This window comes from Anabrus simplex, chromosome 8 (genome assembly GCF_040414725.1).
Source record: "Anabrus simplex isolate iqAnaSimp1 chromosome 8, ASM4041472v1, whole genome shotgun sequence".
NCBI lineage: Eukaryota > Metazoa > Arthropoda > Insecta > Orthoptera > Tettigoniidae > Anabrus > Anabrus simplex.
In genome coordinates this window covers 124,286,469-124,305,637 of record NC_090272.1, presented here as the reverse complement: position 1 = coordinate 124,305,637, position 19,169 = coordinate 124,286,469, and the positions used below count along the sequence as shown (strand labels likewise).

The 19,169-nt window shown below is 40.1% G+C and overlaps 1 protein-coding gene across 1 annotated transcript in view; it reads right to left on the bottom strand.

The window, feature by feature from the left end:
- Positions 1–13,033, bottom strand: part of spo (spook) — a 46,322-nt gene extending 33,289 nt beyond the window's left edge. The window contains exon 1 of the mRNA XM_067153152.2: positions 12,691–13,033. Within this exon, the coding sequence (XP_067009253.2) occupies positions 12,691–13,033 (343 nt within the window). The remainder of the gene's footprint in view (positions 1–12,690) is intronic.
- Positions 13,034–19,169: the final 6,136 nt, after the last annotated feature.

The following is a 19,169-nucleotide window of genomic DNA, read 5'->3' as shown; positions in this document are numbered from 1 at the left end:
GTAGGCCATAGCCCTCCGGTAAGTTGCGCTCTATGAGGTTTGGTTTTGGTTTGGTTATTCTTAGTTTTCCAGACCGGGGGTGCTACCTCACCGTCAGTGTATCTCAGTTGTTCTCATGTAGGTTGAGTGGACCTTGAACCAGGTCGCAAATCCAGGTAAAAATCCCTGACATGGCCGGAAATCGATCCCGAGCACTCCAGGTACGAGGCAGACTCATTACCTCTGACCATGGTGCCTACTAGGTTATTTCGTTGCGATACAAATTATAGCTAGAATTTTCTAAATATAATTTTGGGAAATAATCGCCCGTCGGATGGAGACGTTAAGCCTCGAGCAGACCCCTTGGTCCTATTCGACAACAGCAGGCTAGGTGCCGGCACCGGGTTTCACCCTTTCCCTTCCTACTATCATACATCACGTCATTCATTTTGTCTCATTAATTTCTCTGACGAGGTTGGCGTCAGGAAGGGCATCCGATCATGAAAAACAGCTACGACAGATTCATCTCACGTCATACCCCACCCCGTAGAAAAACGGGACAAGGGTTGGACAAATAAAGCAAGCTCAACGAAACTCTTGTTTGCGAAATCTTCTGCAAGCGCTTGCAGATACTCGCAGATGTCTCGTGAAAGGGATAATACAGTATAACATGTATTTTTGGTGCTGAGTTTTGAAAGGCTGGCAAATATAGCCAAGTTAGCAACACTAGAAATAATACGGAGGCCAGGTGCAGCTAACAGCTGGTGGGAACCACGGGTAAGAAGAAACCGTTGTAGCAAAGCGAGGTTGATAACAGAGAAAGGAAGAGAAGAGTTCTAAGAAAGAAACGACAGGCTGACTGGCGCTCACAGTGCGAGTGTCTTCTTACGACATCTCACTTAACATAGTCCCGTTCCTTCATATACTACATTCCTACAGCTCCAGTTATTTATTTATACGCCATTACTGTGTACACATAAATAGTAGTTGACACACAGTTATTGGTTGCATGAGGCGACTGGTCACTAGAGCGAGATTTGTAAGAAAGTCTATCCTGAAAGATATTATAATAAAGTATGTGCCATACAAAACAACAAATACATCCTTAACATTCGTACTAAGGAATCTGCCGCCTATTTCAGTGGTACAGCCGATAATCGTCTTTCTCTTCTCAAGACAGCGAGTTCGCCCTCAGTTGGGGTGGGGGGTGGGGGGGTAATGTGACCCGGTGAAGGAAATTAATGATACCCCAGAGTGCAATATCAGATGAAATATCTACACGAATATTACAGGGTAAACAAGGTGAGGCTGAAAAGAGCTTTCGTGGCTCAGGCGGCAGCACTCTGGCCTCTCACCGCTGGGTTCCATGGTTCAAATATCGGTCACTCCATGTGAGATTTGTGCTGGACACAGCGGAGGCGGGCCAGGTTTTTCTCCGGGTACGCCGATTTTCCCTGTCATCTTTCAATGCAGCCCCGGGCTGAGTGGCTCAGACGGTTGAGGCGCTGGCCTTCTGACCCCAGTCCGGTGGTATTCGAAGGTGTCAAATACGTCAGCCTTGTTTTGGTAGATTTATTAGCAAGTAAAAGAACTCCTGCGTTACAAAATTCTGGCACCTCGGCGTCTCCGAAAACCGTAAAAGTAGTTAGTAGGACGTAAAATCAATAACAGTATTATACAGACTTGCCTGTGTGGTGCGACATAAAATCAATTATTATTATTATTATTATTATTATTATTATTATTTCTTTCTTAATATGTTTACCCTCCAAGGTTGGTTTTTCCGTCGGACTCGGCGAGGGATCCCACGTCTATCACCCCCAAGAGCAGTGTCCTGGAGTGTGAGACTTTGCGACGGGGTATACAACTGGGGAGGAGGACCAATACCTTGTCCAGGCAGCCTCACTTGCTATGATGAACAGCGATCTTGTGGGTGGATGGGAAGATTGGAAGGGATAGACAAGGAAGAGGGAAGAAAGTGGCCGTAGCCTTAAGTTAGGTACCATCCTAGCATTTGTTTGGAGGAGAAGTGGGAAACCACGGAAAACCACTTCGAAGATGGCTGAGGTGGGAATCGAACCCACCTCTAGGCTACTCAGTTGACCTTCCGAGGCTGAGTGTACCCCGTTTCAGCCCTCGTACCACTTTTCAAATTTCGTGGCAGAGCCGGGAATCGAACCTGTGCCTCCAGGGGGTGGCAGCTAATAGCGTTAACCACTACACCACACAAGCGGATTATTATTATTATTATTATTATTATTATTATTATTATTATTATTATTATTATTGTGTAACGCCTCTTCAGTTGCTACATATTTTTAGAGATCCAGGGGTGTCGCAACTTTTTTTTCCCCCGGGGGAGGTCATTAACGTACTGGAAGCTGATGTCACGGAGTTGTTTAGGACAGAGTTATTGTTAGGTAACATACAGGGAATAGTAGTAAATAATAATTTAACGAGTTGTATTTTATAACTTAATTATAGTAAAGCATAGGTATGAAGGCTACTGGAGAAATTGAAGCTAAAGGCTTCCACTATCAATGAATGTTTAATTTTCACGACAGCATTGTACTCGGAATAAACTTTCAAACTCACATTCTTCCGATTTCGCGCCGGATACTCTTACCCAGTGAACTATACTTGTTCTGTTGGAAAGGAACTTAATATATCTTCGATGCGTACTATGTATGCCGAACACGACCTAATACGTTGAACGTCTATTTCTAGCTTCCACTATCCGTAACCTCGCCTTTGTCCCCAGGAATTAATCTGGAACTCATTTTTGGTGAGACGGCGTCACCGTCTAAGAGACCCGCCTCCCGCTTCAGGGGAGGAATGAAAACATTTTAGTAGCAGTAGTAGTAGTGAACCAGTCAGAATTAAATGTGTGCTCTATTAGTAACAATAATGAACAGTCTAATAGTAACTTATCTCTAATCAACATCTCTGTCATGTTTCATGTGTTTCCAAGGCCGCTATATTAATTAGCGTGTCCAAGGCCGTAGCCAGGAAACATTACTTTTTCCAGAAGCTGCACTTCTTAGGCTGCGTGTTCTCTTTTAAGGTTCCCAGATGTGCATTTCCTTTGGTTTGGTCCGTATTTTCTTTCATCGGTGGTAGTATATAATTTCCAATCACTAGATTGCGTGCCAAAAGCCTGAATTAAATTCCAGACCTCTCCGCAATGCTCATATGGAGTGAGGGCATATGACGGTGTTGATGGTGATTCCTCCGTCGGATGACGTTAAGTCTTGAGCAGACCCCTTGGTGCTATTAAACAGGATTAGGCCATGTGCCGGCACGGGATTTCACCCTCTCCCTTCCTACTATCGTATATCACGTCATTCATTTCATCTCATTAACTCCTCTGATGAGGTTGACGTTAGGAAGGGCATCCGGTCATGAAAACACGCCATGACAGATATCTCATCTCATACCCAACCCCGTAGAGAAACGGGAGAAGGATTGGACTTCCCCACCTTCCGCCTCAAACTTCCTGTCAATGAGTAAGGAATCATAAGGATTGTTGGACCAAGAGAGAGAGATGTGCCATACGTTCTAACTTGTTTGAAAACACTTAAGACTAGGATAACTACTGCTAGGGAATCTGTCACCTACATGACAGCCCTAAATGTAAATCAGTAGTGAACGATGATGACTTGGATCACTATAATATAATGTACAGTACCGGTCAAAAGTTTAGGACCACATTAAAAAATCATGAAGTTCCATCTACAATCTAAAATTTTGCTACTAGACCTCTGTATTTTTTTCCTGAGCTCTCGCATATAATATGATATATGTCGCCTGATTTCAGTGATTTACACCAAGTAGTGTATAAGTTATACATTCTTAACTGTTGTAAGGTCACGTCAGAAAGTCAACATTTTAGGAAATATTATATACTATATACTCTAATCGGCTTCAAGTATCACCAACAAGATTCTTTTATAGACTTAGCAATAGTTGGGGGTCATTTTGGTATAAATAGAAAAATTCCGAAAAAATGCGGCACCGACTTTTGTGCTTTCATTTTTTGTTTCAAATCAGCTCTAAAATGGTCAGTTTTTCCTTGTTCTTATCATAGGTCTCAGTGTGAGCTATCGTCATCAGAAATGTGTTCTTGGATGCCATCCGCAGAGTGCAAATGGAACTATCAGGGCAGATAAGTTTCATGCCGATAGCTCGTCCTGAGACCTCAGGCCATACATGACAAAGGCAAAGAAAAATCAACCATTTTGGCCCTGGTTCGAAAAAATAAAACACGCAAAAAAAAGGTGCCGCATATTTTCGGAAGTTTCATATTTATACTAAAATGGCCCCCACCTATCTCTAAGTCTACAAAAAAATCTTGGCCGTGATACTTGCAACGAATTAGAGTGTACTGTACATTATATAATCAAAATGTTTGATCTTTTGTTGTGACCATCCAAGAGTTAAAAATTCATAACTTCCACAGTATTTGGACTAACTCAATGAAATCAGGCGAAATATATCCTATTCGATGTGAGAGCTCAGAAAGAAAATTACAGATATCTCATGGAACAATTTTAGGTTCTAGATGACATTTCGTGATTTCTTTACGTGGTCCTAAACTTCTGACCGGTACTGTATATATATATATATATATATATAATGGCATATGGCCTCCGGAGAGGATTGGTGCAGGTCTTTTTCTAGTAGACGGCCTATTAGGCGACCTGCATCTCTGTGAAGATGAGGGCCCTACGCCACACACACCCAGCCCCCGAGCCATTGGAATTAACCAATTAAGGTTAAAATCTCCGACCCGGTCAGGAATCGAACGCGGGACCCTCTGAACCGAAGGCCAGTACGCTGACCGTTCAGCCAACGAGTCGGACACTTGGATACTAATGGATACATATAATGATGTTCACACTAAGCCACCCAAACTGTACTGCACTGACATGCAAGCGCATTGGTTCGCGTGCTAGAAATACTCCTATAACATGTAAAAGAGTAATTTTCTGGAAAACTATTAACTTACAGTAACAAAGAAAGGATATAGGAATATTTAAATAGGAAATTTTCTACAAGCGCGCTCCTTTTTTCATAAGACTAACATTTACGTTTTTGTTTTTATGGGATAAAGTATCCGCGTTAACAAAGAAACTAATTTTCTCCTGGAAAATTGTTAAAATTAGGACGAAAACACACATGAATTTTGTTGTAGAAAACTGCATTCTAAGAACACTTCGTGACCTCTGTTTTTTTAATGCGACCAGCAATTAAGGCAGTGTATTCCTTCCTGGGCGCACGCTCTTTGTGACTTGCCCTACTAGCGACCATATTTTTAGCCTATAATTATTATGAAAGAAATGAGCTTTCTGGTGGTGAAATAATTACTGAAATCAGTTGAATAGCTTCCGAGAGTGTTATCCTCAAAGCCTCCGCGGCTCAGGCGGCAGCACGCCGGCCTCTCACCACTGGATACCGTGGTTCAAATCGCGATCACTCCATGTGAAATTTGTGCTGGACCAAGCGGAGGCAGGGCAGGTTTTTCTTCGGGTACTCCGGTTTTCCCTGTCATCTTTCATTCCAGCAACACTCTCCATTAACATTTCATTTCATCTGTCAGTCATTTATCATTGCCCCAGAGAAGTGCAGCAGGCTTCGGCAGCCGGCAACATTTCCTATCCTCGCCGCTAGATGGGGGCTTCATTCCATTCCTGACCCAACAAAATGACTGGAAACAGGCTGTGGATTTTCATTTCAGCATTTTAAGTCTTCCATTTCAGCTGCACATCAGTACTATGTAGGCTACACTTGATGTGACCAATGTTACGTTTTACTTTTTAAAATATGCTTTTCATTTTTGTTTACAATGACCACCTGTCCACTTAATTTGAAAATGTACTACCAGAGAACCAGACTGTAAGGCTCGTATGGTTGAGCGCTGTCCTTCTGTGACCAGGTTGGCAGGTTCAATCCTGGCTCAGCCCGGTGGTATTTAAAGGTGCTCAAATAGACCATCCTCGTGTTAGTAGGTTTACCGGTATGTAAACGAACTCCAGCGGAAGAAAATTCTTGCAAAAATCGTAAACGTAGTTAGTGGGACGTAAAACTAAATTATTATTATTATTATTATTATTATTATTATTATTATTATTATTATTATTATTATTTGTAGTATTATTATTACTCAATTGTGAATTATTCAATTTTTGTAGGATTTTAATCATATTGTAATAATGGGTAGGAAAGGGCAGAGTCCTAACTTCTCCAAAAGTAAAGACGATATATAATTTTATCTGTGCGTTGAGAAACCGTGTATTATAATAATACGAAGATCGGACTGCTCAGCTCACGCGGAAGAACGTGGTTTCGATTTGCTGGGCTGAGTGGCTCAGACGGTTGAGGCGCTGGTCTTCTGTCCCAACTTGGCAAGTTCGATCCTGGCTCCGTCCGATGGTATTTGAAGGTGCTCAAATACGTTAGCCTCGTGTCGGTAGATTTACTGGCACGTAAAAGAACTCCTGCGGGACTAAATTCCGGCATCTCGGCCTCTCCGAAAACCGTAAAAGTAGTTAGTGGCACGTAAAGCCAATATCGTTAACAGAATCGGTGATTGGTTCGAATTTCTACTGGCACAAGATTTAACTTTTCATGCTGTTTTCTTGTTGACGTGTGTGACTTTCGTAAAGGCAATCGAGGTCATGCCTGTTCTGAATGCAAACCCATTAACAGGAATTCGGAAGAGAAAATGATCCATTCTCAGCTTCTCCTTACTGGGGAGATTTCTATCACCTGGCAAATTACACAACACCACGGGATGCTTTTTATTTCAAAATCTTATAATTTTTTGTAACAAAGAAGAGTATTTTTCAGTTCTTACTTCATCCAGTCTTAGCTGATTGTTTCTTATTCTTAGTTTCAGCACTAATGGATGGCTGTTTGGGGCCACGCATGGAATGGAAGGCGAATCTAACTTAATATCAATCAAAGGCACTCATTCAATAAAATAAAGTGTTGTCGGAATCTTTCTCTTAAACGTTCTTGAAACTTCTGTCCACATTTTGTTCCAATACTTTAGGAACATCGTAAGAAAAACGCTGTTAATATTAACTGTATCTAAACGAGAATGATAAGTGTAAGAGAGGGCCGTCAGCCCTAACTTCGCCACATACAAAGGTAATAAATAAATAAATAAATAAATAAATAAATAAATAAATAAATAAATAAATAAATAAATAAATAAATAAATAAATAAATAAATACATATTTATGAAATAACAGATTTCATAGCTTGTCAGCTAGAAGTCAGCTAGAGTCTATAACAAAGGAGGGCGAACTGGATTTTGGTTCTGTCTCAATTAATAGTTCATGAAGTAGACAATAAACAGAAGTTCATCTGAGGCCATCCCTGAAATGAGTTTTTAAAACTAGACATCTTGAATAAGTTTATTGCACATATTCCGGGGATCATTGCGGTCAGCCTGATTCTTTTTCTGTTTTGACCCAATACATATCTTGATGCTATACAGTTATTAATCTTTTTCTAAACCGGGATCGACTGCAATTCGATCCTAGCCTTGATCGTCCGAGTAAAAAGGCTAGCTTTTAAACCACCCCCTTCACACCCAACAATATTTTAAAATTACTTCACCAAAATTGAATCAAAGAAACAAAGGCAAAACAAGCATTCGAAGAATACATAGATGTAAAATAAGGAAAAGCATATTTCAGTAAAAAATATAGTAAAGTAGCCCTTAAAAACAGGTCTTACAAATTAACAAACAAATTATATGAAAACATTTGTTATATGAATCCAGTCATGTCCCAGGGAAGATAGGCTTCAAAATCAATCAATCAATCAATCAATCAATCAATCAATCAATCAATCAATCAATCAATCAATCAATCAATCAATCAATCAATCAATCAATCAATGCCTTCAAAATAGGCACAGTATTTGTATTTTTGAACGGATGGATATTCTAACATTTTAAACTACTGTTAGCCTATTACAAGAAATTTATACTATTAATGTTTCCTGATCGGCTGTGTACCAAAATTCGTTACTTGTTCGTCTTCTATGTTCAGGGTTGTGGAATCGAATCCTGGCACTGCCAGTTGACATTTAAGAATGCCAGTAGATTTACTGAACATTTAAAGAAACCCCTGTTTTCAGAACGAAACTCAGGCATTCTGGCAATCGAAGAGAAGTTGAACACAAATGATTAGTCTTTTCTGGACTTCTTCTTCTTATTCCGCTCAGCCTTTTCCTCAATTTATTGGAGCTGGCCAATGATGTGGATTTGTCCCAGTTTTACAGCCTGATGTCCTTCCTGACGCCAACCTTCTGTGGAGGGATGCATTTACTATTGCGTGTTTCTGTGGTAGTTTGTACTGTGGCGTGACATACTGTATATAGATGAAGATGTGTAATAAGACGATCACAAACACCCAGCCCCGGAGCTACAGGAATTAACCATAGGCAGTATATATCTCCGACCCAGCCGAGAATCGAACCCGGGGTCCTCCGAACCGAGGACCAGTACACTGACCATTCAACCACAGAACCGGTATTTGTCTTTTCTGCGCTAATACTTTTAAAATGTTCAGACCTATATATAGCCTACTTTCCTTCAGAACCGAACTGCGACGTCTGCTTGTTAATTAAAGTTAAATAATTGGAAGTTTCTCTTCCTGTTACAAAATATTTGCCCTCAAATGGTATAGTAGTGTGTTGCAACCGTTGCCTTCAAGGGCTGTAGTGCCATGGGGTTAGTTAGTTTTAATCATAGGTCCTGCTCTGCGATGTTCTGAATTAAAAATATTCTGGAGTTACTGGTGAATTAAAGTGTTAGCTTATAACCCCAACTGGTAGTTGTTTTCTACTACAAGATCTGTCTTGAAATAGTTTTTTAAAGATTTTTGTTATTATCTTGAAGTTAAATAAAAAATAAATATCAATAAAAATATTTTGAATCTAAGCTATCTTCTTGCTGAAAAGAGGAAAATAGACTAATGTCACCGATTTTTAACGTTTTGAAATTAGAAATTTTGCATTTCGATTTGTATATTTTGTTTTTTGTAGCATTTATACCTACATTTGTAATTCACCGTTGTTCCCTTTGAATACTTGGCTCAGTGGTCAGCGTACAGACCCCCGGTTCAGAGAGCACCGGGTTCGAATCCCTGATAAGCCGGGAATTTTAACTGCGTTTGGTTAATTCTTCTAGCTCGGGGACTGGGTGTTTGTGTTCGTCTTAATACATTTCTCTTCATCCATACACAATACGCTACACTACCAATCACCACAAAAACACGCAATAGGGAATATATCCCTCCACATAGGGTTTTTATTACAGTATTTTAATTTGGCTTTAGGTTTTATCGGCTATGCAGCCGGCTACAATTTTGTATTTTTCTCATTTTTAATTATGAATTGAACTTAAATACATTTAAGATGACCAAATGCACACAACCTGCGAGCGAGAGAAATAAACCAGACGAAGTTAAAAATCCCCGACCCAGCTGAGATTCGAACCCGATGCCCCCTATTCAAACCAAAAGTTACCACGCTGACCATTCAACCAAAGAAAAGGACACACACACACACACACACACACACACACACACACACACACACACACACACACACACACACACACACACACACACACACACACACACACACACACACACACACACACACACACAGGGTTGGCGTCAGGAAGGGCATCGGGCGAAAATCTGGGACAAATACACAGGAAGTGTCGACCCCAATAAATTGTAAAAAAAGGCAGGAAAAGAAGATACCGTTTTGAAAAAAGAAGAAATGGCGTATGGCTTTTAGTGCGGGGAGTGTCCGAGGACAAGTTCGGCTCGCCAGATGCAGGTCTTTTGATTCGACTGCTGTAGGCGACCTGCGCGTCGTGTACAATTTGAGTTAATTCTAATAAACAGGTACTGTCTTTTGATAATATTAATGCTCAATTGAAAAAGCTTTTAAACATTCATGTAGCCTCAACATTTCGTTCTAGACTATCACTTGGCTGATGACCTAGATGTTGGGCCCCTTCAAACAACAATCAGCTAGACTATCACTCGTGTTCTCCTAAAATTAAATTGTGTTTTCTGAAATATCTTTCAGAGTCTACAATCTACCCCAAATACAGTGTAAAGCTGCTTAGGCAAACTCTCCTTAATAGCCAACAGCATTTACCGGCACTCTAAGGATGCACGAACTCCTCGAGTTTTATCAGAAGAAGAATACAAAAGTTTTATTCAAAACATCTTAGGTTTTCCATTTGTATCACATTTTAGTATAATTTCGCATTCTGAATGAATTTTTGAATTTTATCGCGTTTACAAAACACATGAAAAAATGATTTACAAGGTCACGAAAATACAAAAGTTCAAGCCATTATAAGCATTTCGGATAATATTGCTATTGCAAAAGCACCGCCCCTAGTCATTGGTATTTTAAGTGTGTGAACACCCCATGATACTAGTGAAATGAGCATAAATCCACTATACCATTTCTAGGTTAAACATCGTTCATGCACGATATTCTTTCAACAACAGTATCAGCGCACACTTTCCTTAAGCTGTGTGTATAAATAAGATGCATTCGAGATGTGATGTCATGTTATGCAAAAGGTTTATTTCTTAAACCTGCTTATTATGCTACGCAAAATTGCGGGATGTCCTTGAAATTCCACAATGAGATGATGTTTGTAAACATGTAGGTCTCGAAAGCTCCCCGTGTCGGAAGATGGCCACGTGCATTAGTTCTAATTTACTGCAGTAGGCATGATTCAGTGTGTAGATGTTTTGTCCGACACGCACACGAACTGCAGAACATGTGCTACTAAATATAGCCTTCAGAAAGTTGCGTCAGGCCTAGTCAGTATTGTTGATATACGCGAAGGCCCAAGGCATCGGTATCCGGAAGTGATAGTATTATATGAGATGACATCAGGGGAGGAAAATTGCAAATCAATTGAATATCTCCTACTGAATGGACGTTGTTCAGTATAACAGGGATATAATTATAGAATGATACCTGGCTGTGCGGTTTGGGTCGCGTAGCTATCAGCTTGCATTCGGGAGATAGTGGGGTTCGAACCCTACTGTCGGCAGCCCTGAATATGGTTTTCCGTGGTTTCCCATTTTCATACCAGGCAAAATGCTGGGGTTGTATCTTAATTAAGGCCAAGGTCGCTCCCTTCCCACTTCTATCAATTTTTCTATACCATCGATGCCATAAGACCTATTTATGTCGATGCGACGTAAAGCAAATTGTATAAATATATATAGCTGTGACAGTATGGTAGTTGCTGAGTAATCAGAGCACGACTTGTGCGTCTGGATGCTGAGGAAAATGCTGCCGGTACTCAGAGGCAAGTTATTCTGCACTTTCTGGCTCAGTGAGGTAAGCAATAGCAAACTACGTCTCAACTCATCTTGCCTTGCACGCCTCGTTTTGGATTTTGCATAGCAGTCGGTGGTGCTGTTTTTAGGATCCAGCCGCCTTCGGGCTTATGACCGATTTGTATTAGTGGTGGATGGGACCTGAAACGTTGTTCACTTATCTTTCTAACCGAATTTTGGATTTTGCATAGCATTCGGTGATGCTATTTTTAGGATCCAGCCGGCCTTCGGACTGATGGCAGATTTGTATTGGTGGTGGATGGGACCTGAAACGTTGTTCACCTACCTTTCTAACCGAACACTCCACGACTGAAAAGGAACGTAACGCAGTTCATAGAAGATTTGCAATTCGAAACCTGGTGCTGACATAAACTATTCTGAGCTTTAGTTTCATCCTCACCCTCATTGTAAGCAAAGGCTGGGATAGTACCTTATTAATACAAATCACGAGCCACTTATATCAATCCTAGATATGAATGAACAATACATAGCACTGTTCCAGAATATCTACAGGACATGTCAGATTCTACACATCAGAAATGCAACAAATAATATGAATGAACAGCAGTAAAACTATGCATCTCACAACAACACCAACACCACCACCACCAACAACAACAACAACAAATAATAATAATAATAATAATAATAATAATAATAATAATAATAATGATAATAATAATAATAATAATAATAATAATAATAATAATAATAATAATAATAATAATAATAATAATAATAATAATAATAAGGCAATTCTGAAGCAAGGACTCACAAGTGTATGGTTCGGATTCCATGAAACACTGAAGGTTTATGGTTATGATTATGATATCAAATGTCATGTAAAACTCGAAGGTAATTTTTTTTTTCAACGCCAACTTCCCACGTTTATCTAGCACCAACAAAGAACTGAAGCTTGGTTTAGGACTTGATCAGGAGTTTAAAGGCTAGAACCGAATTGCTATAACACCAAAGCCCCTCCCCACACAGCAAATAATAATAATAATAATAATAATAATAATAACATGGATACATTTTTGCGTCTTGCATTGCTATTTTTAGGATGAGATCAGTTCATCATGCGTAAACTAATTATCATGGAATAATTAGGAGATAAATAATACAGGGAAATTTTGATTCCAGAGAAAAGTCTTTCCCTAAATCCAGTGCAAATTTGACATGTATCGAATGTGGTATGAAATCGAAGTGCAGCAGTAAAACATCGACAACTGACAACTTTATATTAAAAAATCAGCAATAACAATAATAAATCAGCAATAACATTAATAACAACAATAGGATACTTACAATTGTTGCGGTCCCCGCCGAACAGCGCGTGGAAACGCATGAAGTCAGGGCGCCCACCGAATTGAGCCCCTTTCGTGATGAGTACTTCTCTAATGCGAGGGAAGCTGTTGACAACGAGACAGGGGGTGGACCCCAACGTGATGCTGTAAACCTCTCCGTACTGGCGTGCTAATGCTGACAGCGCCTCGAATGGCACCTCATATTGACCAAGCAAGTGGAGACTACCCAGCAAGGGCCAAGGTGTAGGACCAGGAGCTGCCAGACTCTTGCGCCGTCCGCGAACCAGTAGTAGGAAGAGCGCCAGGACGGCGACTGCCAGAGAGAACGTTATCAGTAGGGCCATGTCTGATCAGAAGCGCAGTTGTGCTGGCTTTGTGATGGCCTGTGTCCCGTGCACCCTGCTATATTTGACAGTCTCAGCCGGAGCCTTATGAATATTCAAGAGTTCCAAACCACCCGCCACCATCCCCCGTTACGCAATGGTACATCTCCACCAATAGCAAGCAGGTGAGTTCCCCCCCTTGTTGCCCCATATAACCAAGTTAGCGTGACGTCACCTTGACCGTGGCCGTGCAGCGGCGAGCTCCCACTCTCGATTTTGGGGGATCTCATTTCCCCTACTTACTCCCTCTTCTTCGTGCTGTCACGGTCGCTACAAATGAATGCGGATCGGGATCACTACCGAGTCCGGGGAGGGGGGAGAGGCCAGCGGTGAGCGCTGCCGGCCGGCGAGCATACAACTCACTCACTCCTTCACTCACCAACACAGCTGACCCCCCCGACTCATCAGAGATGGCAACGAGCGGTAAGTACACGAGCCTCAAATTCATTAACCTCTTTTCAAACCATTTTTTTTCAATATCGAATAGTACGTGTTAAAACACAGTGGTGACCATACACTGACAGCGCGATCAACTCATGGTATCGTAAACTTGTTTTTTGCTCTAGCCTAGACGAGTGATCATTCTGCGCTGTTGTGCGCAAGGGGAGTGGGTGGGGAACCTAGAGCTATGGTGGTGGGGATATTGAGGGGAAAGGGGAAGGAAGGAGTGGGGATTTCTCATTGGAAGGGATGTTGCTGGAGAACAGGAAAAATAAATTATCTGCACCAGTTATGGACCATTTTAATAATTTTTGCAAACGCTGTCCGGTAACTCAGATGCCCATTTTATGCATCCACGAAAAGCGATTTTAAATAATTCGCTAATCCCTAGTTTCTAATGTGATTAAAATATAATTTTTTTTCGGAATTCAGAGTCTATCCATTATCTAATTGCTGCAGTCAGATTATATTTATAATCTATTTCTTTAGAGATCTGTATTCTGTCTCGTACCAAAGAACATGGCATTTGTACATTTTTATTATCCGATATTAATACGTTGAAGTTCCCACTTCAATGTACATGCGTATTCTAAAATGTAAATAGAAGTTAATCTGAATAGGTCATAACTAAGTTTTTAGATATCTTATTAATGGAAACGTAAATTTTGTGGATCATTCTGGTATAAATCTTGGTATTTTTGTTTGGTTCGTTTATTGATTGGATTGTATCACGATCGGTATTCGCATACTTTTGATCTGTAGTCTAACATTTTGTAAGCAAGGGTTATTTAATTGATCTTTTCTTGATTTTAAACTTGCTATAAAGATGCTACTTGACAGTAACAATTGTTTAAAGGCGATACATTTTAGGGGCTGAAGATCGATACACTTTTGAACACATTAATGTAGTACATAGGCTATGTGAACGACGCTTTACTTTAATATGATTCTTCTTGCAGTTCTGTCTGTATTACAAAATAATGTACCTTCCCCATAGAAGATAATATCTCACGTCTATATAAAATGAATTATGCTCTGTGTAACGAGTCCTATTCCTATGTTCTTGTTGTTTTGAAAAGCTATTTTTGTGGTTTTGAAGAAACTACAATTGTGTGGCACTTTGTTTCTATTCATGCAACGTATTTAGCTCAACAGTTCAAACGCAGTCTAAATTGGAATGGAAAGAGGGTTTACAAATTCTAGAATTTTTAACGCCCAGTTTTAATTCCAAATTTGTTTAAATATTTTTAGAGTGAATACTTTTTAGAAGTGGTTAAAGGGAATTAACACGATTTTTTAAAGTTACATTATCATTTTGACATTGTTTATGACAGTTGTTTTCGAACTTGTTAGGCTGAAATACGAGAGCTAGAATATCTTATATGTAAATTAAATTTAATAAAATGTACTGAAAAGTGACTACCTTTCGTATATCTAAACAATTCCTTCCTTGTGGTTTTGTGAACATCTAAACAAGTGAACTGGGAAAATTGAATGGTTTTAGAATTAACTTTCTGTCCATCCATTACCTTACATTCTTGATTATTTTAGAAATATTTTTATAAACGATAGTAGTATTTTTGGTGATAGTTTTTACGATTGTTTCAAACATAGTCATCTGTGTTGACGATCAGGCAACAGTGAGAATTGATGTTAGAATGAGTTCTTGGTTCAAACTGGCTAATAATAATAATAATAATAATAATAATAATAATAATAATAATAATAATAATAATAATAATAATAATAATAATAATAATAATAATAATAATCTATTGCCTCAGCTATCATGAGCAGGAATTTTAATATGACGCCATTTACGCTACCTGCACGTCAGTTTTGACGTTCTCATTTACTCTGCCATCTGGAAGAGTAAACCGCCGATCTATATCAAAGGTGTTTTGCATTTTGTGGTCGAACGGACTCATTTTCGTCCTTCAAAAGCCCGACTGCCACTGTCGTGTTTTGAACCCGCGATCTTTGGATTGGTAGGCCGACGCTCTACCACTGATCCACGGAGGGAACGTTCGAAAATAGTTGCAGACAGAACTGTGGATTCACTCTTGTTGTCCATAACTTACTTAAATCATTTACTAAAAGGTTTAAATGGAAGTGAGGGATTCAATTGACTGGAAATGTAATGTTATGATGGCGAATTTGCCTTAATGACAGACTGTGCTAGAAGCTTGCAATGTAATATTTTGGAGTTTGAAAAGAAATGCAACGAGTATGATGTGCGAAATTCCACTTCCAAGACCGAAGCGATGTCAGTTGGGAAGAAACCTAAAAGGAATTAACTTCGGTTAAGGAATACAAAACTGGAAGAAATAATAATTTCTTTTTTTTTTACGTCGCACCGACACAGATAGGTCGTATTGCGACGATGGGAGAGGAAAGGCCTAGGAATGGGAAGGAAGTGGCCGTGGCCTTAATTAAGGTACAGCCCCATCATTTGCCTGGTGTGAAAATGGGATACCACGGAAAACCATATTCAGGGCTGCCGACAGTGGGATTCGAACACATCTCCCGAAATAGTAATTGAAATCGAATCAAGGTGTAACAAAGCTAAAGCAGTGAGCTCACAGTTGTATCTTGTAAGAGAGAAGTGAACTCACAAACAAAGTTATCCTTACATCGCTCAATTTTCAGATCGACTTTACTATTCGAGTGCGAAAGCCAGGTGAACTCACGATATCGTATCCATAAATTCCAAGAAACAGACATGGAAGCAGCGGGAATGATTATTGGTACAAACAGATGGCAACACTGATAGGGTAATCAATGTTCTCCCCAGAAATTTTCGTCAGCCGGGTGGCAGGAATGAGTAACCGGGCGAGGAATACTACGTAGAAAATGAATATGATAAAATCTCATTTGATCCCCCTCAGAACATTAATTGTAATATCAGACAGGTAAACATGAATGCAAAATTGAACTATTGTAGTGTTATTTTCACGAACAAGACATAACAAAAGCATTTTAAACTTCTAGTGTTCTACCGCTCGTTTATAATCATGTAACATCGGTTGCTGTGAAGTGCCATATGGGTGTGTGACTTCGTGCGGTATCAAGCTTGTTCGAACCCCACTGTCGGCAGCCCTGAAGATGGTTTTCCATGGTTTCCCATCTTCACAGGCTGTACCTTAATTAAGGCCACGGCAGCTTCCTTTCCACTCCCAGGCCTTTCCGATCCCATGGTCGCCGTAAGACCTATCTGTGTCGGTGCGACTTAAAACAAACTGTAAAAGGAATCGAGCTCGCATGCGATTTCACGCTAATTCAGACATCGCTCGCGCACATTACGTGGTAGTCAAACTAAACATTTAAACTCCGATGTAATTGATGCAATTGTGCTGACAATAATGAAGTTTTATCACTTAAATAAATTATTTTACAGTATTTACATTTTAATTTGGAGCACCCAGTGACTCGTATGTATTAATATTATGTAACTAGCACGTATCTAGGTTGTGTTAGCCGGGCGGTCTGTAAAAACAGCAGGTCCTAGGGAGAACACTGCGGTAATCGTTATAAGAAGATAAAGACTAAGTTCGGAATGAACCCGATGAATGAAACCGTGCATATGAACCGGCTTCGATGGTGCGGTCATATGAGGCGAATGGAGGAGCATAAATTACTAGATCACCGAGCTCGATAGCTGCAGTCGCTTAAGTGCGGCCAGTATCCAGTAATCGGGAGATAGTGGGTTCGAGTCCCACTGTCGGCAGCCTTGAAGATGGTTTCCCGTGGTTTCCCATTTTCACACCAGGCAAATGCCGGGGCTGTACCATAATTAAGGCCACGGCCACTTCCTTCCAACTCCTAGGCCTTTCCTATCCCATCGTCGCCATAAGACCTATCTGTGTCAGTGCGACGTAAAGCAAATAGCAAAAAAAAAAAAAAAAAAAAAAAAAAATTACTAGATCATGAAGGGTGGGAGAAACAGAGAGACGAAGGTGGTGATGATTTAGACTCAATTTTAAAGGTGAAATGTGGAACTGACGAGGCTACAGGGCTAGGCTACAGGATTTTCAGAGGTTCTAAAGAGACTCCATAAACTTTATACAACCCTAAGTGAGAAAATCATTATTTTATGCTAAATGTATTTTTTCTATCGGTTTTACGTCGGATCGACTCAGAAAGGTCTCATGGCGACGATGGGGTACGACAGAGCTAGGACTAGGAAAGAAGCGTCCATGGCCTTAAATTAAGGTACAGTCCTTGTCGAGCGGGTAGTATTGTGAAAATGGGAAACCACGGAAAAATATATTTAGGGCTGTCGACTGTGGGGCTCGAAAGGATTGTGGAGGCGCCTATAATAGTCCATCCACTGAGGCTTGTAGACTGACTGTTGAAAGGTATAGGACCTACTCGTCTAAAATTATTTGAATCTATTTTTGTATGTATGTAGCCTATGTATGTATGTATGTATATGTTTAAGAGCCATTTCATTCTCTCATCAATAGTATTTTTAATGTTATTCTTTCGTTAGGTATTTTTGGAATCGCTGCAGCCACGCTGTTTCATTTTGGGTTTTGGCCGGGTTTTAAGGTCGGATACCTTTTTCGACGTCACCGATTTTTCAGATGGACACTCTAATCCGAGACTGGCCGGATTAAAACCTTAGCTATCCAAGTGGAAAGCCATCAGAGTGTGTTTTAATACTAAATTATGTGAAGGTATTTTTTTTTTTTTTTTTTGCCATTTGCTTTACGTCACACCGACACAGATAGGTCTTATGGCGACGATGGAACAGGGAAGGGCTAGGAGTGCGAAGGAAGCGGCCGTGGTCTTAATTAAGGTACATCCCCAGCATTTTCCTGGTGTGAAAATGGGAAACCACGGCAAACCATTTTCAGGGCTGCCGACAGAGGGGTTCGAACCTACTATCTCCCGAATACTGGACACTGGCCGCACTTAAGCGACTGCAGCTATCGAGCTCGGTGGTAATTATTTGAAACCTATGTTGGTACTTGAACAATCAAACCGTCGGCACCATGTTAAACTACAGAATATGCAAAAATACAATTCTTCTTCTTATTTTATTTTTCATATTCTCCAATGCTGTTATGGGTCACGAATCTCATTACAATGTGTCGAATTTGTTGCTGTTGGTGAAGGGCTACAATGAACCCTTGCACTTTGACGAATATGTCGTTTTTTTTTTTTCTTGAAGTGGCCATGCTGGAGTACCGAATGTGTCATATTCGTAAACCTCTGTTGCAGTTTTAATTCTACTATTCACTTTCGAAATGCGACAAAGTAATGAGAACACCATATTCGCGTATTTACCGTAGTTGCTTTGCTTCTGATTATGAAGATCTTGCTGAAAATTAACCAACATTCCACATCCGGTACTTCGTGATAATGAGGGTAGTTAACTAGCTGGCGAACGTCATTGAAAACCAGTGAACCTGTTATTAAATTTCTAGGAATTTGTACCTGCCGATGAGTTTTGTTTTTTGAAATCTCTTAGTTGAATATTCAGTGGAATTTTTATTGAAATCGCTCTGGAAGATCTATTTAAAGAGGAAAACATGGTGCCTATGTACTGAATATTTCTTGAAATATCCAATCGTATATATTGCTCGGAACAGTATAGGAGTATAGTCTCAGATTGTCCTTCGTGTTACGTTATAGGCCTAAAAGCACTACT